Below are 24,047 nucleotides of genomic sequence, written 5' to 3'. Positions count from 1 at the left end.
TTATTTCGCCCAACGGCCGTATATTGCCAGACGGCATTGTAGAGTGATGAGATCGGCCACCAAAGTATGCTTGGCTTGTGATGAGAAACGGAAGACCAAACCTGTTGCTATAAGTGGAACATTCTTAAAATTGAAATAATTTTTAGCTTTTAATGCACTTTTGTTAAAACATTCTCACACGAAACAGAGCAATAAAAACAATTTTTTCTCTAGTGACACGCTGTCAATCAGGAGAAGCGCATAGATACTACAACTGTTGGACACTTGGAATCTGTCACGTCAACGGCGCCTCAAACGATTGGAGCTTATTTTTGGTGAGCGTAAAAACGTCTCCCAGTGACTCGTAGATTTGAAATTGGGAAGTGGAAAATTTCAAACAAACCAATCAAATCAACTACATTGTAGATATGATGCAAACCTTCGCCACAACTCGATCATCACCGATCGTATCCTTTTAAGGTCAAGTGAACTGCCCATTTCCATCCGTCATTCGTCGACGGTAAGTAGCGTGCGGAAATAGTCCCGATCCCGATGACGTATGGCGCGAAATGTGCCGATTGGGAAAATAAATCGCAAATCCCGGCTTTTCGTTCCCTCGTCTACTCTCCTCCTTGGCCACCTACACACACACAAACAAGCGCACAAACTCGCACAGTACTGTCGTTGAAAGACGGACGATTTTCCGGCACCGTGCAATCGTTCCCGGGTTTTTTGGGAGCGATGATCATCACCAGAAGGACCAGAAAGCTGATTGACGCAGGATGACGCACAACCAAGTGTTTTTACGGTGACCGTTCGGGGTACGTTCGGACAGGGAAAACTGCACCCCACCGATCGAACGGACGTGGGAAAAGGACGTGGAAAAGTAATTACCTTACAATAATAAACAACTGTCCCCCGTATGCTCTGGGCGGGCTCCGGGGTGTGTTTCCTGGGGGAGGGTTTCTCTCGGTCGCATTCCGCATCGATTGCGTATCGACACGGAACCAAGTGGACTACGTGTGGAAGGTGGTAGGAAAATCTCAAAAATAGACAACTTCGTTGACATGGGGACGTTCGTATAATGGATGGCAGTTCCGACGTCAGTGGATTGTGCACAAAGAAATATGGACATGCCGGTACCGCTGGAAGGGTTAGCTGTGATGCATAAAGAAAAAAAATCTTCCCATACAAAAGCATATCGGATCAAAGTGCACATAATGGCACATAGTGTGTTTTGTCCGTAGCAAACCAACTTGACCTTAACCCCACTTAACGGATCTTTTAAAACATGACGCATAACCGTCGAAGTCATTCGAATGGACACCGTCTGAGCGACATGCCATCCTACACCCTTATTTCGAGGTTATGTAAAGTAAACATCATCGTCCCGCATTTGTGGAGGGATGAATCACCCTACAGAGGGCATCCCAACTGTACAATCCATTTTTCCTTCGTACCTTCCCCATCAATAACCCAACGAAACCCGGGCCCTATCTGACACAATAATAAATCGCCCACCGGCCACGTGCACTTCGTACCATCATTGCAAATGCGGCTTAACATCCGGCTCAGGATGTGTGCTGAAAGACGAAGTTGGGTTAAATCCGCTTTCCGGCGTCTAGCCTACTTTGGATGCATAAAACCTTGGCGATCACGATCCTGTCTTGTCTCGTTCCGTGCTGATCGTTTTGGCAGCCTTTCTCGATTTCCCAGTGCGCGGCCAATGCGGACTGATGAATAACACAACTTTGTAGTTTGCTGCTACATTAATAATTATTTTGTACATAACAAATACATTCAAAACAGAAGAAATGTAAAAAGCTGTTAATTGAAAAAGTGCCATTTGATTATTCTAACGCATTAATTTCAGGAATGTTTCAAATATTTCTTTATAGACGACCTTGTCCACAGATTCCACAGATTCATGTGCATTAAGTTTAAGCTTTAGGTAAAAAGATTTATTATCGGTAAAGTTGAATCGTACAATTTCCTTCTCGCCCAAAAAACCAGATCACACATTATTTCAATTAACATGGCGCAGAGAAATGATTTGTGAACATTTTCCCAACAAGTAGCAGCTTTTCTTTTTTGCTGTCGCTTTGAAATGAAACACCAATGCAAAGCGACATTTCCGGCAATGCGTTTGAAGCGCAGGAAAATCGGTTTCCCTGTGTGCGTGTGTGTGTGTTTTCTTTTGGGGCACGTACACGATACATCCTTAGGCATGTAAACAAATCATCCCACAGGAAGCGTAATGACGATCGTGCAGGGATTGAGTTGAATCAAACATTTAAATTCTTCACCCATTCGCTTGACCCTGTTGCGCGCTGTGGACGTACGTTGCCAACTTTTTGGTACGGGAAAACCAGAATCGCATCGGGTAACACGGAACCTTTTCGTATCATTCAGGGACAGTAGATTCATTCATGAACTTGTGGTTTGGTGTGTGAGTTGAAGAGTTTGTGGAATTATTTGTTTTAAAGATGATAAATGTAAGAAAGTTTGTGTTTTAATAAAGCTGTTATAATCGAATCATTTGCCAACTATTTAGCGTACCTTTTTTTTTTGCTGTACCTTATGATAAAAACAATACATTTAAAGCTACTTTTCCACTCGTGCTCGTGGTGGGAAAAATGTAAACGAATGGTGATCGTTACATCCCAATCGTCATGATGGGGGCATGGTAGTGATGATGTTGTTTACATTTGCGGTGCACGAAAAATCACGAGCCGAGTTCATGGTCTCATGTTGCCGTAGATGGCACGTAGCACGCCGTGTCGGTTGTGGCGATCCGCCCAAAATCAAGGGTAAAGGGCAAAATCCGGCTGGTGGTGGTGGTGGTGCACAAAACGTCGGTTAAACATTCCTCTGCTTGCAGGGAAAAAAACGTTTTAGTTTTACTGATATTTGCCAAAAAAAGCCGCACCATCACCATCACCAGGTTGCATGCTGGATGATTTATTTAACTCACCATAAAATTGGAATACATTTCCGACCGAAACTATCCCTGCTGCCGAGCGAAATACAACAGTGTTCACTGTTCATATCCGGCATCCGGGAAAGAAAAAGGACTTTTCGCTTGTGACAATACGAACGAACGTGTTTGCATCGGTCGTTTTCTATTCGCATTTCGTTAAAGAATGAACGTAAATTATTTTTGCGACTAAAACGGAACTCGCGAAACCGAGCGGGACAACGAGACAGGTTTTTTTTTGGCCCTCGGTACACACAGCTGAAACGGTCAAAACCTTGGCAATGAATTCGACCGTAATGCAACGAATACAGAACCGTTGTGGCACCAGGCAACATTTTAGAAAAACCATACGGTTTCGTTGCGGTGTAGTTGGTGGTATTTTTCTAATTTTTTGCTTCACTGGTTCGATCACATCACATTCGGTTAATTTTTTGCCGCTTCCCACCTCCGCTCCAAGATGGTGCTAAAGATCGTAAGAATTTTGCATTTTCTGCCTGCACTACAAGGGGAGGGGGATTTGTGGCGGTACCAAACAGATGTTAGATGTTGCTCACCGATGACGGATGATGATGGGTTCGGTTTCACCGTTTTCTTTTTTTGCAAAAACACATTCGCAAGCGGCATAAGAACAACGGCATACGAAGCGTTCAAGGACACACCGAAACCAAATGGTGGGAGCAGTAGAGGAACCGTTAAACGTGCGGGTGAAATATGCCCAAAAGACCGTGAATCGGTTTCGGTGGGACTGTCCAACCGGATGAGTTAGTGACCATTATCGCGATGTTTGATTTATTTACACAACTTTTAATGAGCGTTACGTCCACGGTCAACATCCGGTGTGAGGTGTTTTTTTTTTGGAAACTTTGGAACCAGTGATCTTTTATGCCCAAAATGCCAAACAAAGCAAACATCCTCTGGTTGAACAGGTTTTGTTTATTACAGAAATGCGTAATAACCTGTTTCTTTCTTTTTTTCTTTTGGTTCGATTGAAGTTTTGATGGGGGATAATATTACGTTTTAGATTAAATTGGAATTTCTTTGGTGTGTTTTTTTTTAATGTAATCTGCTTGACCTTCCCTTTGATTTCTTTATTGATCCTTAGCGCCACGTGGTTTTTACAAAATACCAGGCGCCTCCATCAAGTTTTGCGTTTTTGTTAATTATACGGCCTGGGTTTAAAATTCTCCAAAAATAACTAATGAGTGTGATGTTCTCTTTCCTTTCTTATTACAAAATTCGATAAAATGACCCTATTTTAGACATTCATTTTTTGTTCCTCTCTCACTCCTTTTTTCCAAAACTCGCCACGGTCAATGAACGTGGAACGTGGAGGAAAAAAAAACAAACATATGTTAATCGCTTTCGGTCCATTCCTGCGAGCGTTGATCGCATTCCAACGGTGGTCGGTTACGGGCGATTTATATGAAAAATCGTGAGGTAAAATATGAACTCTTCAGTGTATGCGTTTTTTCGGCACGCGTGAAAAGATATTTTTAAATTCCATCCAATGATGTTGAGTCTTGATAACATACCGCCACAAAAATGGGGAACGTAGTCCAATGTTTTCCGTATTAATGGTCCACATTAGTTTGATTAGTTTTCAACGTGCATCGTTAAGTTGAGCTACACAGTAAGCCACATATGACGATAATGAGCGACATCAAAGCCGCGAGGGTCGCGTCCCATTTAGTGTGATTACAAAACTATCCCAACCAGGGATAGCGCTAGGGAAACTAAACGAACCGTTTCAATACTTTGTGGTGTGATCGGTGTGTCTCGTTACCATTGCTATAATTAACTGAAGAGTTTTTCGAAACTAAGTGGGATTCACTACATTTAAGAGGAAGAAATACTGGCCACCATTTAAAAAGACTCCCGTGCATGATTTAATCACTAAGCGATCATTCGTTCAATTCTCGAATTCGGTTTTGATTGGTTGTTGTGAGGGTGTAAATGTCAACAACATTTTACGTAACTTTGAGCCCCCTGTTTTGATGTTCTATTGTGAGCATTTTCCTATTACTACATTCGTCCATTAAAAGTAATCTTAGGGCGGATACAAACTAAACCTATAAAAGAAACAATTCAAACATGGCGCACTTGTCATAATGGAGTGAAAAATGATGCTTGTGTCATTTTTTGAACAATGTGTTTTAAAATGTGATACTCATCTACAGAAGCTCAACTATAAAAGACAGTTTAAAATAGTAGAGGAACCAAAAAAAAAATGTTCCCTTAAGCTTCTGAGTTTCTCCCACTTGAGCAATAAAATGATGAAACCGAAATGAAGCTAAGCGATCGTAAAACAGATTTATGTGTGTGTTTTTCTCTCACTCTTCCTCTTCCCTCCCTACACCGCGATTCTTCGAAAAGATTCCTCAACCTGTCTCGGGCGGGTAAAAATGCGGAAAAATGTGACCTTCCTTTGCCAATCTCGAGCTAATGGTTTCTAGCATGCGCTCCTAGTTCAACGTTCAATGTCATACACAAATCAAGCATCCGGATGGTGGGGAGGATCTTGGTCCCCGTGCAGAGGAGAGCATACACTCGAAGGGAAAACTATTCGCTAGTATTTTCCACTACTGAGGGATGCTCAAACAGCCGGCTGTAGTTTTGATGGTGTGAAACAAATGTCGCTATACTGCTCATCACATTCCTCATCGGCTCATCGATCGTCGGACGTCGCCACCACCGGATGATGGTGGTTTTGTGCTCAGCCAAAAACCTCCGTCTCCGTTTATGTAACACGTCGACATTCCACCAGAACTGTGTTCTGGTGTTTCCGTACGGGACAGATAGTGGCATTATGGGACACCGACGAAATGATTCTCGCTGCATTGCGGTAACGTTCGTGTGCGATTTTTCCTCTAAAACATCGAAAAAAGAAGAAAAAAAAACAAATCATGGGATGAAACAGATCCAATCATTTTGCACGGGATGCACGTTTTCGTTGACGCCATTTGTGGCGTTTGTATGTTGTTTTTACACTCATTCTTTTTATGCAGCTTTTGCTTGCGATGGTTCGAAACAGCAGCGCAATCCGTTAACCGACGCAACCGATGATGTGCGTGAATGGTCACGATGTTTGCGCAGTTTCAGCACCACCCCGGGACGCATGGTACGTTGAAAATTGTTTACAAACGAAGCTAAGAAGCATGCAAAGGGAGCGTGTGGGGACGTGATTCGGTAGAATGTTTGTTACGAGCAAGTAGAAGATTTTTACCCATTTTTCACCGGTGACGGAAACTGAAGTGAGGAAAAGTTTCGTCTAATCGACGACAATGGTTGGTGGTTGGGTTGGGTACATTAATTGCATAATAAAAGCCTATATCGAATATAGAACACGACTTGTAGCAAAATTGACATGACGACAATATTTTTAGAACACCAGTGGTAACATTATCTGCGACATAAATTAACCATTAATTGTACATAAATGTCACGGTTTAGGAATGGTTTAATTAAATGTATTTTAATACTTATTTGTAAAACATTTTCAAATGCAAAATAATGTTCCTTTTCCATTGAAATTATTTAAATAAAACTCAATCGAAAAAAAGCCTTTTGTTTAAAACAGATCGTTTGAGACAGAACCTGTTGAAAAATCATTAACATTTTTATTGGCCAAATTGACAATGCATGACTGACCACCCACAATGGGAGAGTCTTTCACCAGGCCCCAAAGAATGGCTCAATCGATCAGGCAAGCAAACAACAAAAAACCGCGCCAAACACACTGCGTTACTCATCGCACCAAGCACCACAAGGCGCAGTGTTGTTCGGAGGGAAAACCGTGATTGTCGAAAAAAAAAAATAGTACCAAAAACAGAAAAAGCAAAACTTGAGTAAGCATTTCAATGAGCCAAAGAAAGAAAGCCCCCTTCGACCCGCCCGCTCGGTGTGGGAAATGTGCGCGGATCGTGCGCGGAACGTGAAATAAAAACAAATGCTTATAGGTGAATGAAAACATAATGTTCGATGAGTTTAGAAGTGGGAGAGTATACAAAAGGGATGGGTTTTGGGGGGCTGGGAAGAAATGTTGTGGTAAGTGAGAAAGAGTATATACAGAAAACAAAACACAACACTTTTTGTGAAAGAGCTTCACCGCGATGAGAGACTTTGGCTTTGAGCGAGAAAGATAAAACATGCGCACACACAATTGAGATGTTATGCCGCAGTGTGCAAGAGAAAGCGCAACAGCAGCTGTGAGGGACTCACAGCAATAGTGGCCCGCCGACGGAGCGCGTGCGTTGTTGCGGAAAGCAATGGTCAGGTTGAGGAATTTCGCGCTCGCGCATGAGCACACCGTACCAGAAAAAAAACCAGACTCTCCTCCAATCGCGTATAGAGATTTGCAGGCGCGGGCAACAAGCTAGCAGGCTGGCTGGCCAACATTGTCCGCCAGTCGCAAAAGTTCAGAAGCATCGTTCGTACAGTGCAGATCGGGCACACAGTCAGCAGCAGCATCCAAGTGGGTACCAACGCGCTGAGTACGGTTAGTTGTCTAGCGATCATCGTAGCAAAGTGATTGGAGTCGACAGCAGTAGCAGAAGAGAAGACCCACCCCGATCCCATCATCTGCCTTCGTTTCTTTACACACGCCCCTCACCCTGTGGTTGTAGTTGGAACACTCCGTTGGAGGCAAAACGTTTTTTTTGTGTGCGGAGAGCCACCGGTGCGAGTTCCAGAGAAACCACCACCACCACCCAAAGGGAGTCACTGGATAGTGAGCCCAACGAGTTGCCCCCCGGTGAAAAGTGCGAGCCCGTACATTCGCCATCAGTCATCAGTTCGGTGCCGTGTGAAGTCGCACGATCCAACTCTGCCTTTCGCGTTACGGTTGAACCTGCGCGAAACAAGCGGTTACTCGGGCGGAAAGCGAACCACAGACATTCAACACTTCCTAGACACATCGTGCGAGTAGGAAGTGGAACAAAATTCGGACCCTATCAGTGGTGCACGTGTCAATTCCGAATAGTGCGACGCGTGTTTTAAACCGTCACACGCCAGGTTTTAAGTGGTTAAGCGATAAGGGGCTTTACCGGGCTTTACAACCGGTGTTAGCGGTAAAAGCGGTGTGCAAAAGGACACTAAACACTAAAAGCGTATCGCAGCGTCGTGTTATCGTGTCTGTGAGGTTCGAGTTCGATTGGAATCGCTTCCTTGTCGCGTTTAGTGGTGACAACGTGCCTTGATTAGTCAGCAGCGGCAGCATCGTGCATCGTCGTTTCCATCACGGTAGACATCAAGGTGGTCGACTTGGCATCCGTCAGTGAGTCTCGCCTTAGTAGTTGTAGTGAGGGCACCAGCAATAGCAGTGCTCGACCAGTTGACGTTACAGACTCCAGCGGTGACGGAAACACAGTCGACGCTGGTAGTGTTGTGCGTGAGGTGCTTGAACAGCTTAAAACACAGCCAGAACAGGACGCGTGCCAGGAGGAAACACAGGAACAGCAGGACGGTGCGGAACTCGATCGAATACACAAGATGACGGACGTAGCACACGAACTTGGTGCACTTCGATTGATAGTGGTAAGTACTGGAAGGAATCCCTGAAAACTGTATACTGTCCCTTGTATCAGATAAACGGTCCGATCTTTCGTATTTCATATCTTCGCATCGAAAACGGTGGTCGCCACGCTGGCTACGGTGAATAAATCTGTTCCAGAAAAAAAAAGAAAAACAGAAACTCCCCACCCGGTTCTCGGGTGTGCAAATCAGGGTTAACAATTTGTGGCCAATTAATTTGGTGTATATCTGCAGCGTTTGCTGTTTTTGGTCAGCTTCGAATTGTTTGGGTAAACAATTCGCATGAAATTGGATCTCCGGGATCTTGCGATGGGACGACGACTGTGCACCGGGGTGGAACAAGCTGCGAATGCTTGTTTTAGCCGAAACGCCAACTGTGAGCTGTTGGAATTCTTCTCTCCAAGCTCATTAGCTTACCGCACTACTTCCTACTCTACCTGTCGGCGATCTTTCGCGCAGATATTGCGGGCAAGGTTAGGTTAACAGTCTGTACACCACCAAGAAAGCACACTTACTCATCCGGATATGTACTCAAAACAAAAAACAACAAACTGCTGCGGCAGAGTTATTTGATTGGTTCGGAACGATGCAATCGGACATAGTGCAGATGATTGCGCATGTAAAACACTGGAAGCAGTAGGTCAGCAAAGTTCGGCAGTGATGAGATGAGCCGCTCAATTGCGGGAAGTAGAAAAGCACCGCAAACATTGCAACGGATGCGTATACCGTGTGATGATGGTGAATGGAAGATGGCGAATAATGATGCACCCACGATCATAAAACGGAAATTCTTCGATGCGTATAGATTTATTGACCGTTAATGAGCAAATTGTAGTTGGATGTGTTTATTAGCAGCGATCCACAATAGGTTCATAACCCACTTCATCCAAAACAGACCCCAATATTATTGATCATTATGTCATACGAAAGGGGCACAACTTTGGGAACTCGGCGTCTTTCACCACTCACTACGGGCCACAACGCGGTCTTTGTAGGTGAGCAAGAGGGGTTGGCGGAATGTATTAATTTTCTTCAACAAAACTGGTACACATTGTAATAAGGGCTTACAAGAGATGTTGTGAAGTGTTTCAGTGTTAAGTGCTTCAAACATTCTTGCAACACGTGCGCTGTAACCTTCAGATGTCTGTTTTGGTTTTAAGACACAAAGCATTGACTCATCCCCCGAAAAAGAAGCTCCGGTCGGTGATGACACCTTCACCGTCCATTACACAGCTTTTCGGTGGAGAAAGAAACCCATCATAAACCATGAAATGGGTCGTTCCGTAATGCGGTGCATTACATCGTACCATGGTGCACACACGCAAACACACCTGAAAGTGATCTTCATTCACGCTTTTAAAGTAATCTATTTTTACACTCCATTTTTGCCAACTCTTCCGTTTGAAGGATGGGTTCATGGGGTTAAAACATTATGATGGAAACATTGCAGATATACCGAATCGCGGGCCCCACGTGTGTGACCACGAGCGTGACGATGACCCGAATTAGCTTGTTTTAATATTTATCCCGTGTGAAGATTTGGGGAAGCACACCAGCACCAGCACAGCAGGGGAGGTATCACTTACATAAGATTAGCACCGATTCGACACCGGCCAGATAAATGAGTACACGCAATGAGCCGCTCAAACTGACGCGGTTAAGCGATTGACGTACCGTTCCATCCATGGGCGAATGTTTGTCAGAACGGATACGATGTGTCGTACCCACTACTGCCTGACAGTGGGACCAGTCGAAGATTGGCAGGACGTGAGTTCTATTTTCATTGCAGGCCTTCCCTCGCCCGTTTGCCTCCCCGGATAACTGCTTCTTTTCCTTACCGTTGTGCAAATTATTTACAATGTCATACTCTCGGCAAATAAATATAGACACATAAGGCAATACGCTGCTCCGAGGTACACTGTGGATGACCTTCGCGAACTGGCCGCGTTAGCATGCTGGTTGGGACAAAATGCATATGGTGTGACAGTCGATCGAATCCAGTCGTGTTCCGCTGCTACAAAGGGAGAACACTGTATTAACCTTGACGCACCGTACCAGGATGTCGGCGGACTAATATGCTAACCTTCCGACTGCTACCGCTTACCGTTACGATCGTGATTGCGCGATCATTGATCTCGCTCATCTCGGCACAATGTTCGGTGGGTTACCGATCATGCTTCTGCAGGGTCCCGATCAGGTCCGATCGAACGAGATGAATTGGCTAACTATTGGTAACGGTATGCAAAACCGATACCGATCTCAGTTTCAACTATCGCAGTACCACAACCAGACACACGCGGTTCATATACCAAAAACGGTGGTGCTTTCTAGTGCTGGGCAGCAGCAGTTCCTCAATCTTCGCCTACGAATTCGAATTCTTGCGCAAAGGAATGTCTACAACCGAAAGACGCAGCTCCGTCACTATACGGCTGTCCGAAACACCAGTAAGTGCTACTTAGTGGAACAGATGATCCTGCATACCATCCTACCCCCAATTAACGTGTGCGTGTGCAAAAAAAAAACGAAACCGAAAAGAACTTCTAACCAGCAAAAAAGGAAATGTTTGCCGTGGCCACAATCAAACCTTCCCTGCATCGCATACTGGTTTTAATGAGCCGAAGCACCGGATTAAAACATTTCACTTCGGCGAATCTTTCTTTGGGGAAAAAGATCTTGGGACGGACCGCGGGGGGGGGGGGGGCTGCAAAGTGATGCGGGACACGTTGGAATGCGCCAGAAATAAAACTCTAATGCCGCAGACCTGCTGGTTCTCCCCCTCCCCCTCCCCTTCCCCTCTCGCTGGGCTCGTGATAAAAGTGTGGCATGAGTTTTCACGTTTTTCGCGCTTGGTTGCTAGGCGACGGTGTTTGATGATCGTGCGAGTCGCCGAATTTCCGCATCATTTCACAATCGGTCGGAGACATTCGATATCGCACGAACCGGGGTTTTGTGTGGCGGACGAATACGCCTGGGATACAAGAGGTACAAGAGGCCGTACGTACGATGTCGACCACGTCGACAGGTGGCTGTTTGGCGTCATCGAAACTTTCCCGATATCATGCTTGCGTCGGTGGTCGGTGGTGCACGTGTCAATGGGATGTTTTCCGAGTGAATGATTGATTTCCACAGCGTCAGCAAACTGAAGGCACAGTTCGGTGAAGTTTACTCTAATGCCGAACCACGCACGCAACGTATCGGTAGATTAATTTATGCACATCATTCGGTGTCGTTTAGGAGAAGAAGGAAAAAAAAGGTTTACAATTCTCTGCTACGGCATCCCCTACCAACGCCGGGAAACTCTCGACGGCCGATACCGAACGTTTGGCATAAGGAATCGGCATTCCATTGAGGTTATGAGTAAGTTCGAAACGATTGCTATTTATACACCACTAACCAGCGGGACAAAATATACAAAACCGCCCCTGAACACTCGCCGCCGCATTAAAGGAAGCATGAAGCGAGAGGGTGCGCCCGTGTTGCACTTCTACCCGCGTTCTGGCGTCGTCCGCGCATCGGCAAAATCGTCGCGTACCGTGTACGAAGTAGACGGCACACAAGAGCAAGGGCTTCGAACTTGTACTTGAACTTTTCCGAATTGCGATCGGTCGGGAGCGTGCGATTCCTTCGTTGGCCCTGCTGATCGCGCCAGAAATGTGGTCCGCCCTGCAGTGTGGACAGATTTATCTTGTACATTAATTAGAGCGCTACCGCGGGCAATGCTGAGTATGAATGCTAAGTTCATGGGACTAGCCGCGCATGCCATCCACGTCCGCACGGACGGATCCCATTGACAGGACAGCAAGAATGCCACGTTTGCTGCTGCTGGACGGGAATGATTGATTTTTCCTGTTTTGTTTTTGCTCAAATGTTTCAAACAGAGAACATTTGCGTTGCATAAGAACAACGTAACGGTGTTTAAGATTAAGAATGGTTTGACCGGATTGGCAATGAAAACTGGCCCAAAATGGTGAGGAGGAAGAAGGTGTCGTTAGAGCGCGCGTACAGGTTTTATTTATATCTGACAAAACACAGTTTGAAGGAAAAGGCGACATTTTTTTTTCTTTACAGACGGAAATTTCGTGTTTTTTCTAAACATGCAAAAGCATAATTAATTTTGTTGTAAGGGGAAACAAAATCATCCCGCCGTCGGAATTCGTCAAGGACAGTTTGGAGTCAACAGCACTGTTTTTTTTTCAAATGGTTGTTGATAGTTTACACTGTTTTCTAACCGTTGTTTTTGCCCTTCATTAGCAGATTCGGTACATTCGGAAGGCAAAAAGTTGTAGGTAAAATGTCTAATCAAACGCACCAACCAGCAGCCAAAGATGTTGATGCGTGTCCGGTGTTGCATAATGGAACGCGAAAGCAACGGCGTACTAAAAGGAGAGCTTTCGTTCATCGATCATCGCGAGCTAAAAATCACCAGCTCCGCGAGCACGGTTTGATTGACGGAAGAAATGCTGATAACATAATGCACACCCCATTTCCGCATTATGCGGGTTCCGTACACCTTTGGGGGGGGGAGGTTGTTTTTGATTGCTGCTTTTGAGCTCGAGATAGGGTTGGACCGATTGGTCATTTGTGCTTTGGTTAATCTTTTATTTTTTGTTTATACCACTCAACCCCATCAGAAGATCGCGCATTTTGAAGATCACGCATTGAAGCGTACCGAGTGTGTTGGCACTCTCTCTCTCTAAAAAAAAACAAGATAAAATATGTATAATCAACACTTCATACGTAACGTAATTGAAAGGGGTTTTTTGTTTTGGTTTTTGGGGGTTTAAGCCCTCGGGGCAGTACTCTTGTTTTCATAACTGAAGGTACACCAATCGCCATCGAATTGTTGCAACGAATGCTGCTTTCTTTTGCACCGACGTATTATCAATATTAATGTTTCATTTATCATCCGCAAACAAACAAACCGAAAAACCAAACTCCAAAAAAAGGCATCACAAAACAAACGTTCCAAAAACCATAGTGTGAAAGCGAATGGAAAAATTTTCTATTTTACTGATACTTTATTTTTTTGTGTGTGTAATGGATGGGTTAATGAAATGGCCAGTAAAATGTTAAGACACCAATTAGGCTGGTGCGCGATTTAACGCGACCGAAAAAAGGTATCACACACTTCCGGTTTTTTGCTGTCTTTATTTTACAATTAAAACTAGCAAAATCTAGCGTACGTGTGCGAAAACTTGGTTTCCCCCCTCCTTTTTTTTGGAGCCTATTTTGGGTGAGTGCTCTCTTTGAACGGTCAGTTTTTGGGGCTTTTTTTTGGGTTGCCAAAATGAGAGAAAGTTAAGCATTCAATTAGGACTTTATGTAGTGATCGTTTCCATCCGTTTTTCTTTCTTTTTGAGTGCATACCTTGAAGGTAGCAAGACTTGAAGAGTCTTTAAGAAAAACAAATTCAAGAACATTAGCTTAACCTCAAATTGTTTTAACCATCGCATAAATAGAGTGCACAAAAAACAGAAGTTTATTAGTTTCCGTTTGGTGCAACTCTACCATCTAAACGGGTTAGTGAGAAACACGTACCTCAAGTAGTAAAAATCCATCGCTAGAATTCCACCTGAACGTGTAGTAGTCACGCGATCGAAGCGTACTTTATCTTTGTGGCCGGAACGTTACAAACCTCCCCACTTCAACTGGTGTCCAATTATGGACCGCACAGTGTACCGCACTTTCCGTGCCCCTGTGTCTCTCTGTTTAGAGGTTTCTCGCTTTGGGTTGAATAGACAGATAGATAACAATCATTGTGTACTACTTCCAAAAGCACTATCTAGCGGCTAATGCGATAATTTATCACTCTCGAACGAGTTGATGGTTCCCAAATTTCTCCAAACCAAAGAAAGAGCCCACGGTGTTTTTCCACAGGGGAGAGATGTTCGTGGCTCAAAAAGCGAAAGGCAAAATTTGCAAACAGTCAGTTGATTAGATTAATTAAAGACAGTGAGGGGAAAAACAGTGCAAAGGCAACAAACAGCAAAAACGACATCAAAAAATCACATACATACACAAATTGCCAAAAGGCACCCTGGTAGCTTAGCTCAGGCTAAAGATTGGTATTGGGACGGTGAGCGGATATCACGAGTGGCTTACGGGCTTTTCACAAACAATGCGGCCACATCTGTTCACACGAGCCTTCACTTATAGCGGTGCTCCAGCCTCGGGAGCGATCATGTGAAAGCGAACGAATTATGTCGCCCCCCCAGTATGCGATGTATGTGTGCGATGTATCGATCCGTAAGAAGAGTAGTACTTTTCATTTATTTCCCTGCTTCATGTGCTAATCGAATCATTAAGCTTCAATGGGTTCCACTGCTCAAGGGTTTTATTTTTACTCTTTCTTCTTTATTACCGTCTGGTACGAAAGTCCAAAATGACCCACAATCGAAAGTGATGAGTAGCTGCAAGTGCCGTTAGATTCCATGTGAAGTTCTCTGCGGCGATATACTGGATTACTTGTCTGTCCGGCATGGTTGAGGTTTCCGTGGTGAACGAGCGCGAAATAACACTCCAAGCTGGCACAACACAACATTATCGATTGGCCATTCTTTGTGTGTGATTTCTGATTTCAGTGTGGGAAATCCTACCCATTATGAGAAAATGTTAATTATATTCTCGCTGTGCTTTTAAAGATACAATTCTATCTTCAAACTGGTGCCCTGCCCGATGAGAATAGCAATGTACGAGGAAGAATCTCTTTATATCTCATCTCGACTACGCTTTTCACTGTTATCCGGTGTGCCGGTTTTTCATATCACGAGTCTGATGTTTACCGACGAAAAATCGAAATCGAAAGTTCAACCCACAAAGAAGCGCTACCAATCTTGAGACGCTCTGGAGTGTGTGAGCAGCGTGATCATCGTTAAACCGATGATTTCATATTTTCTTTTACATTCCTCCACTTCAATCGAAGAAGGTGTCCGAGGGAGGCAAAAACCTTTTTGCAAAAGGCAAAAAAGCAACGTGAACCGAACCTTGGGAGGTCCCCTTACATTAGGGAACGTCATTTCCCTCATTAACACGCCGTTCGCAAAGCGTCTGGGAAAATGTGCATTTTTTTTGTTCCCCAGCTCGATCGGTCCACACACGATCTTTCTGCATCCCGGTGGGTGATCTTTGGCTGAGAGTGAAACCTTTCGTAAAGCTTTGTGTACGCCTTTCGGTAGTGTAGATCACTTTCGATGTGTTACGCTTAGCCGCAACGGTACGCTTTTTTGGGGGGGATATGATATCAGCTGTCACTGGGCGGGAAGGTGTCGTCATAGAAGTGATAGTAGGTACTACACATCTGTGAGAAAGTCTGATGAAAGATCGTTCGTTGTCTATGGTTTTTTTGTTTTTCTCATGAGCCATACAAAGTTTTATTCACGCTCAGCAGCGATCCACTTAATGGCATAATAAATGGGTTTTAGTGCACCGTCGAGCTCCAGATAGCTTTCACTGGTTAAAGTCTTCAGATGACATCTGACGGCACCACGGTTTGATTATATAAATTGTATCATGCGATCGGATTGCAAAATCATCCACTCACTCTTTTTTGTGGGTTGGGTTCAAGCAATTGCAGTACCTTGGAGAAAATGGGCTCGTCCTTTTTTTGTTGCATCCTACCAAAACAACCTGCACCGGCACGTGATCGATGATGCGCTCCTTGGTGCGGGTCAAGCGAAACGTGCCTGCACGCAGGCTTTGCACTCAGCAATGCATCGTTTCCGGCCGTGGCAGTGGCATATCATAGCCCATCCGCCGTTCGGCTGACCCCGAAAGAAGCTACCAATCAATAAAAGCCTCAGCCGCGCTAGAACGATCAGTTTGTAACGTTCGATCGTTCGAGCGGTAAAGTTCTAGCAACCGGTTCTCTTCTTCTTTGTTCGCCACACAAAGCAACAAATATCCCCAAAACACTCAAATACTCAATTGCTGGTGCCTAGTGGCTTCTACGCGGCAAAACACCGCAAAGTGCCCGTTCAACGCTTTTCAACGGTGTCCTGTTCAAGGTGATCTTGCATTGCAAAGACCATCCTGTGCATCTTAGAATGGGTGGAATTGTATCGCGTGTGTTTCGCAGTGCGCCAGAACACTCCAACTGCCAAACGTGCCAGCGTAGCTGCTGCATCTGTCTCGATGCTGGACTGGAGTTGACACAGCGTCGTCTACTGCGGTTAGAAGAGCGAGAGCTACGGCGTAGTCGGGCTGGAAGTCGAGCCAGCAGACGGATCGTGAGCGAGGCGGAAGAGGAGGAAGAGGAACCGCTCGAAGAGGAAGAGCCACCGAGGACACGTCCTGCCTCGCGCCGCTCTCAACGCAGACCGGCCGCGCAACGGCCCAGACGCCCGGCACAGTCGGAACCCGAAGAAGAGGAGCCGGAAGAGGAAGAGGAGGAAGAACCAGAGCCTCAGCCACGCCAAAGACCACGGGCACGGGCAACGGTTCGCCGACAGGCTCCGGCTAGGCGCACCAGACGGGCACGTCCACAGCAACAGCAGGAAGAGGAAGAAGAGCCGGAGGAAGAACCCGAACCGGAACCGGCTCCTCGTCCTGCCCGGGCATCACAACGTGGTCAGCAGCAACGTCAACGAGCACAGCAGCGTCGTCAGCGACAGCCAGCACCAGAAGAACCAGAGGAGGAAGACAACGCCGAAGAGGAGGAAGAAGAACAGCCCCGTGCTCCAAGAAGACCGCGTCCAAATCGTGCTCAGGCACCCGCTCCAAGACGCCAAGCTGCTCGCCGTCGTAACAATCCTCCAGAGGAAGAAGAAGAGGCACAAGAGGAGGAAGATCCTGCCGAGGAAGAGCAAGCACCACGGCGTCGTGCACCGCGTGGTCAGCGCAACCGAACTCAGCAGCGTCGTGCGCAACGTCGTCAGGAAGAAGATCCAAGCACCGCATCGGAAGACCTCGAGGAGGATGAAGAAACGGGCCGAGAAGCGCGACTCCGTCGAATCGAACGTCGTCTCCTGCTGGAGGAAGATCATCTTCGGGAGCGTATTCTACGCGAAGAGGGACTGCGCCGTCAGCGATCGTGTCGCCGACGACAGCAGCAGCACCAAATGTCACTCGATCGTCGTCAGCAGCGTGATCCCGAGCCGGAAGTAGTGCGTGGTCCGAACGTACGGCGTCTGGTCGCGTGCTACGAGCTGAAACGTAGCGATATAAGCGAAACCGACGCACAATCCTTGCAGAACCTTTTCACCCAAGTTGACGATCATCCGATGCGCCATTGCGGCGCCCGTTCGCCAGACCGATGCTGTACTAACGATCGTTCCTTGTAAACGCTTCCAACTATTTTTTAAGCTATAAAGAACTTCTGTCTGAAAAGGCTCGCACTAATTCGGAATTTATTTCTTTTCCACTATCTTCTACACAGGACTCTCCACTCTCGTCGAAGGTGGCCCTGTTCAACCAAACAGCCCAGAGCCATCGGGAATCGCAGCTCTCCAATCCGTTCTCCGATGCACAGGCGACGCGCGGCATGGCAAGGCTACAGATCAGCAAGGAGGAGTACGGCAAGTAAGTGTACCAACCCGACGGGCAAGGACGTAATGGAGAAGCTTCACCGTGGAGCGGTGAGGCATCGCCGCACAGCTCTTCGATCACCTCGACATTGTTTAGCCGCAGCATAGCTAACATGCACGCACCCTCCCTGTACTGGCTGGCTTTCCGTTCTGACCTGCTCAGCTGATCGTTCGCGTAGTCTAATCAAATATGCTAACCTTACGCCCAATGTTTGGAGTTCCGTGCAGCAAGCGCGAGCGAAAGTAGTGCACAATTCGGTCCATTGATTCGGTGCGCCCTAGTAGCTTTAGTACTTCCCAAGCCCAACCCGCCGCTCTTGTTGCTTTAGGTCCGCTTTTGCTCGCCACTTTTGGCATATCAATGTGATGTAACCGTGATAGCATAAGCGTCATAACCGTAGACAATTGCACTGTATTCTTCCTCTACGCTGTCACTCTCTTTCTTTCTCTGTGGGCGCAATTGACATGGCTTCATGCGTTCGGACACGATTTAAATCCTCCGCTGTCGTGGGCGTTTCTGGGCCAGCGGAATTCCCTTCCCTCGAAAAGTGGCAATAAAAAAGAAACATGCAGCAGTTTGTTATGCGCATTTATGCTTGGCTGATTCGGCCCACGGCCCAAGGCGTACCCAAGGAAGGAGAAGTTGCATCGTATTGAACACACGGATGTATGATCTAATGATAAGTGCACCCAATACAGTCGCATTTCTTTGATTCACACGAGAACTGCTAAACTAGTCACCAGCAGCTGCCTGTTTGTTAGTTTCATGTTTCCCGAGGTTCAGGCGAAGCAATTCAGTTTCTTCCGCATTAAGTCTCTCTTTATATGTTGTAATACTTTCCTTCACTATCCAGTCTGAAAGTACTGCGACGATCACTTAAAAAAGTGCATGCTTAAATCTGATCTAACATGACTAATAAAAGCGTATTTAACAACCCTAGTATGTAAGTGGACACTAAATTCGAATTGTCTCCTATTTTGATGTTGCTGTTGCTGAGGTCTTGATAATTAAATCCGAATTTGTTTTCTTCCCATTTCGTTTTCGACTTTCTGTAGACCTAAAGCGGGAAGTCTTACTGAATACCGAGGTAAGAAGGCCAACATTCAAGTGTACCAGGAAATGCTCGAACTCTGCCAGGTGATCGACACTGATGGCAAACCAGTATCCAAGAAGAATCCCGACATGAAAATGATTTACTTCGGTGAACTGTTTAATGTACGTATTGGCCATTGGGAGATCCGACACAAATAACGACACATTTAGTGATCGTCTATACTCCATGTGCGGAAGTAAATGATCTTCTAAATATCCTTCTTCCTTCTCCACAGATTTACACACACATCAACGATAAGCTGGTCGGATTGTTGTTGCGCGCCCGTAAACATGACCTCATTCAGTTCGAGGGCGAATGCCTGTTCCAGCGCCGCGACGACCACGTACCAGTGTATCTAACGAAACCGGTCGCTCAGATCCGTGACATTCTTGTCGGCAAGCAGACAGAAATTCGCCGTAGTTTAAGTCCCAACCCACAGCCTACCAATATGTTACCCTAGGGTTTAGCAGTTACGTGTAAGGAAAATCGAAGCCTAACGCTCCGATTCTAACCTAGATGTCGCTTGCTGTGGATGTACTTTTGTCCGCGGAGCATACTTTCCTCGGTGCTGCATGTGTGGTAGCGAATGGTGGACAGTCGGTGTATGTACGATCGTATGAAAGGTCCAAGTGTGAATGGGTTTGGAGTGCCGCTAGAGGTTATATAGTTGGCCGGGAAACTGCCGTGCAAGCGACACGCAATGGGATCTTCCCATTTGCGTTGCCACAATTTGATCTGTATATTTTGGGTAGCGCGCGAAAGCGCATGATTGATATAGCTGTTAGGTATGGTAGTCGGTTCCGATTGACTGTTAGTTCCACTCGTCGTTGTAGCTGTAAAGTGCCTTGTTCTCGTGGCAAATTCGTGGGGCGCGCGTTTAATATTTCGCCCAAAAAACCCCCCGTTTGCCGATATTTTTGTTTTCTGTTCTGGACGTTCTGGTTATGATTTTTGTGCGCGTGTTTTCGTGTCGAACGCATTCGTTCGATTGATTCCAGGGATGTATACCAAATACTAAACGGTTCGCAGCAACTGATAGCGCAGAGGCTGAGGAGTTGCGTAACAATCGTAGGAACCAAGTTAGCGATAGTAGCCTTAAGAGGAATATTACCTGTTAGTACCAGCACCAAATTTAAACCGATCTTTTGTTTCATCTCATTCAGGTTCTTTAGCGCAAATGTTTCGCTAGTATAGTTTCGCAGACCTTCCAAGCCTTTCCTTTTCCCCTGTCGTTAAGATATGACTTCTAGTATTTTTCGATGTCGTCAAGTTTTGTCCAATTTTATGTTTCGTTTAGCTTTGAATCCGCTTGTCAGTAGTGACAGTATTAAGATAGTCTTTAAGGTTCTCAACCCCCGGAAACGCATCAACTCACACTTATCCATAGGTGGAGTAGAAGTAGCGCAATAGATCGTGTAATAGTCCTCTCGTACTCTAATGGATCGTATGTTGATAGAAACATTTGCAAGAAAATAATAAAGAAAACGGAAACTCAATCATTGCGTTGGAGAAGCGTTTTTGTTGTATGGGAAAATGAAAGAAAACGGCGAAAAACATTTCATTCATCTTGTTGGGTAAGCTTCCGGAGAGATGTATGCTTTTAGATATGTAGATTCCACAGACAAATGAAGATGCACGCAGCAGATTCTCATGCTAAACCGCTCAGCAGTACGTATACGTATGAATTAGCCTAAGCTGCAGCAAATGCACGAGAGCATGCAATCGATTGTTGTGCGCATTGGGAGTGTAATCGGTGAGACAAATGCGTGATCGTAGAGTTGAATCATTATTAAGGCATACATTATGGATGCATTAGTGTGTTCAAATGTTGCATTTGTAGTACTCCCGTGAAGATGAAGAGCACAATATGAAATTGTATGCTTCCCAGATGAATAGATCGATCGATCGAAAGTGGTACATTCTGTTTCGTTTAAGACCAATATGAACACATTGGGTCTTTTGTTTTTCTGATTGTCTCCAATCTTTTGATACAAGAACTTTTGAACTAAGAGAGTATTTCTTAATATTACTTACTTTTGATCAGGGGTCTTGGCCTGTTGCAGCAGTCCTTTGAACGGTAGAGCACAGTCGTCTGCCAATACATTATCCAGGTTTTTCTGGTGCACGCATCGGCGCTATCACTCCGTCTCCACGCCTTCTCCGCCATGTGGACTTCCAAATTACTTTATTGATTGGTTTGTCCGGAGTCACTCTTATCGCACTTTCCAATAATTCTTTCTTTGTCGTAATCTTTATATAAATAACTATTTTATCACAAGCAAACATGCTACTCCAGAGTCTAGGTGAAGTTTACAATTATTATGGGGGGAAAACATATTTTATTATGTTTTTAGTACAACAATGTCCGTACGAGCGACCGCAGTGATGCCGCAATGACAGCTATTGTCAAAGTGTAGATGTCAAACACAAATCACCAGGAAAAACATCTTTTGCAACGCCGCGAAAAAGTGTTTCGTGAATAGTGTTCCAATTGTTTGTTAAACGTAAAATTTGTACCTCGCCGTGTACCATGGCGGACGAAGGTAACGAAGACAGTTGGTTGTACGGCAATTCGGCCCAGGATGGTCTAGCGAGCGACTCAGCCGCGACCAACGACGCTGATGCTACGGCAGGCGGCAAGGACAGCGCGCTATGGGATGAACATGAAGAATCACAAACCACAACCAGGGATGCCGGTGATTTGGAGAATAAACGACGTGGATCGAACGATCTCAACAATGCACCGGATGGCGAAAATGGACTTTCCGCCCAGAACCAGCAGTGTGATGACAATGCGATGGATTCGAGCGATCTGCATCAGCGAGAGGGTGATGCACATGCCCCAGACGAGAGTATGGATGATTCGCATCTGATGGACGACGATAGGACGGAAAGCGAGCTGCGGGAGGAAGAAAGATTGTCCGCCAAGCGTAAACCGACGGAGTCTGCTGGTGCTGATAAAGACGAAGCGGACGGCGAAGGTGAGGAAGGAGAGAAGTTGGATGAAACGAACAAAACGGATTCGGGCGATGGGAAGGATAATGTTGACGATAGTGGAAAGGACAAGGGAGGCTTGAGCGACATGGAGAGCGACATCGATAGTGATGAGGACGATGATATTAATGTCGTGATCGGAGACATCAAATCGGGGCCAAGCTACAACATCATCAAACAGCGCGGTCCCATAATGCCAAACCAGACGGCATCGAATGCGGCGGGCGTGACAGATAAAACGAAACAACCGGCCGGGAAGTTTAGCATGGAAGAGTTTGAAAGTGTGGGCACGATCAATGGTGTGCCAGCGCACGAGTTCAGTATCGACTCGTTGGACGAGAAACCCTGGCGCAAACCGGGTGCGGATATTACGGACTATTTCAATTATGGATTCAATGAGGAAACTTGGCGATCGTACTGCGAGCGACAAAAGCGCATGAGACAGCACGAGAGCGGTGTCGGTATGGCGGGACTTACGATAAACAACCCACAAGCAGCACCTCCCATGGGCATGATGCGAGACATGAGACGGTCGGGTGGTCCTATGGGCGGAGGACCGATGGGTGGACCGCGAAAGATGAACGGACCGATCGAAGTGATCGGCGGAGGGCCTGGCGGTCCGATGGGTGGTGGCCCAATGGGAGGAGGAGGAGGTGGTGGAGGACGAAGGGACGATGGCATGCCGATGTCGAGCCAACCGAAGGAGAACGTCATTCAGGTGATGACGGCGGACCGCAGAGAGTACAGTCGAACGGTGGTTGGAAATAAGTACGACCCATCGATGGGAGGAGGTCCACCAGGGTTCGGAGGGGGACCGCCGGACTTTTACCATCCCGAACCGGATTACGCTGACTACTACGATCCGATGCAGGAATCGCAGTGGGGGAATGACAATGGCAATTGGCAACCTTCCGGTATCAAAACGCTTACTCCGTGCCCTCCGATGATGCACCCGGGCATGGGCGGAATGGGCCAACAGCAGCACATGGACATGATGGGTGGTGGAGGAGGAGAGCGGATGGTAATGCCTCCACCACAGCAGATGCAGCAGGGTATGGTGCCGGGACCGGGTATGGGTCAAGGCGGTGGTAGATTGCATCCGCCCGGAATGGTTCCAGGAGGGCCGCGTGGCGACATGCGCAATCCCAACGATCGCAAACGAGGAGACCCCCGCGAACGGGACCGTGATCGGGAACCGCCACGGAGAGATCGTGAGCGTGATCGTGGTCGGGACCGGGAACGCGAACATGACCGGGAACGTGACCGTGATCGCGAACGGAAAGAACGAGAAAGAGGCGACCATCGATCAGAACGGGACGCAAATCATGTTACGCCGAAGGAAGAATTGCCAGTTGATCCCGTGTTGGGTGCTGGAGTGGTTGTCGCACCCGTACCGATAGCAACCGGATCCACATCGTCCACATCTCGCGACGACAAAGATAAACGTTCCACGAAGCCGGACCGTCACAAGGATCGGTAAGTGAATGGCATTTAGTTTGTGTATCGATGAATAATTGTTTATCTGTTGTTTTGTCACCATTCCAGCCACCGAGAACGGTCCCGCAGTCGCGAAAGATCCAAATCGAGACGTTCCGATCGGAGTCGAGAGCGCGAGCAGCGACACAGCCGTGATAAGAAAAAGTCACACCGGAAGGACAAAGAAGAAGGAGAATGAATGTCGGAAGCGTGGCGTTAACGTTCGAACAGAGGGTTGCAGAAATATTAGCATTTAGTTTACCGTGTGGAACTGCTGAAAAGGTCGATAAAACACGTTAGGGAAGCCGTGCTGCGTAATTCTAACGAAAACAAACTGGAACATACATTCGTATGTTAGATGTAAGTAAGATGGATGTTTCGTACAATGTAGGTAAAAATATAAAACATCGGAAAATGAGAATTATCATTTTTATCAGCGAAAAACGTTCGTTTCCGTTGCTTTCGAAAGGAAGGAAA

The 24,047-nt window shown here is 46.2% G+C and overlaps 2 protein-coding genes and 1 long non-coding RNA gene across 6 annotated transcripts; 2 read left to right on the top strand and 1 right to left on the bottom strand.

The window, feature by feature from the left end:
- Positions 1 to 1,828: 1,828 nt before the first annotated feature.
- LOC125764587 (uncharacterized) lies at positions 1,829 to 21,512 on the bottom strand. 2 transcript variants are annotated; one of them, XR_007418476.1, is made up of 3 exons: positions 21,135 to 21,512; positions 2,954 to 5,823; positions 1,829 to 2,850 (listed from the first exon to the last, which is right to left on the bottom strand). It is a non-coding gene; the product is annotated as an uncharacterized LOC125764587 (long non-coding RNA). The 2 variants fall into 2 exon arrangements; XR_007418475.1 differs by lacking the exon at positions 21,135 to 21,512 and adding an exon at positions 10,324 to 10,428.
- Positions 7,341 to 20,596, top strand: LOC125764586 (actin-binding Rho-activating protein). Of its 3 annotated transcripts, none has more exons than XM_049428957.1 (4): positions 7,341 to 8,488; positions 17,859 to 18,001; positions 19,063 to 19,222; positions 19,336 to 20,596. In XM_049428957.1, the coding sequence occupies exons 1-4, from the start codon at positions 8,444 to 8,446 to the stop codon at positions 19,558 to 19,560; spliced, it is 573 nt and encodes a 190-aa protein (XP_049284914.1). In that variant the 5' UTR covers positions 7,341 to 8,443; the 3' UTR covers positions 19,561 to 20,596. The 3 variants fall into 3 exon arrangements, with proteins under 3 accessions (XP_049284914.1, XP_049284913.1, XP_049284912.1); XM_049428956.1 differs by lacking the exon at positions 7,341 to 8,488 and adding an exon at positions 10,763 to 10,929; XM_049428955.1 differs by lacking the exons at positions 7,341 to 8,488; positions 19,063 to 19,222; positions 19,336 to 20,596 and adding an exon at positions 10,936 to 17,740 and having other exon boundaries at positions 17,859 to 17,935.
- Positions 21,513 to 21,519: 7 nt separating the features above from the next.
- Positions 21,520 to 23,991, top strand: LOC125764582 (pre-mRNA 3'-end-processing factor FIP1). Its single transcript, XM_049428944.1, has 2 exons — positions 21,520 to 23,570; positions 23,640 to 23,991. The coding sequence occupies exons 1-2, from the start codon at positions 21,631 to 21,633 to the stop codon at positions 23,767 to 23,769; spliced, it is 2,070 nt and encodes a 689-aa protein (XP_049284901.1). The 5' UTR covers positions 21,520 to 21,630; the 3' UTR covers positions 23,770 to 23,991.
- The last annotated feature ends 56 nt before the right edge of the window (positions 23,992 to 24,047 follow it).

Source organism: Anopheles funestus, chromosome 2RL (genome assembly GCF_943734845.2).
Source record: "Anopheles funestus chromosome 2RL, idAnoFuneDA-416_04, whole genome shotgun sequence".
Taxonomy (NCBI): domain Eukaryota; kingdom Metazoa; phylum Arthropoda; class Insecta; order Diptera; family Culicidae; genus Anopheles; species Anopheles funestus.
Note: the sequence above shows the minus strand (reverse complement) of the source record. Positions and strands in the feature narration are given on the sequence as shown.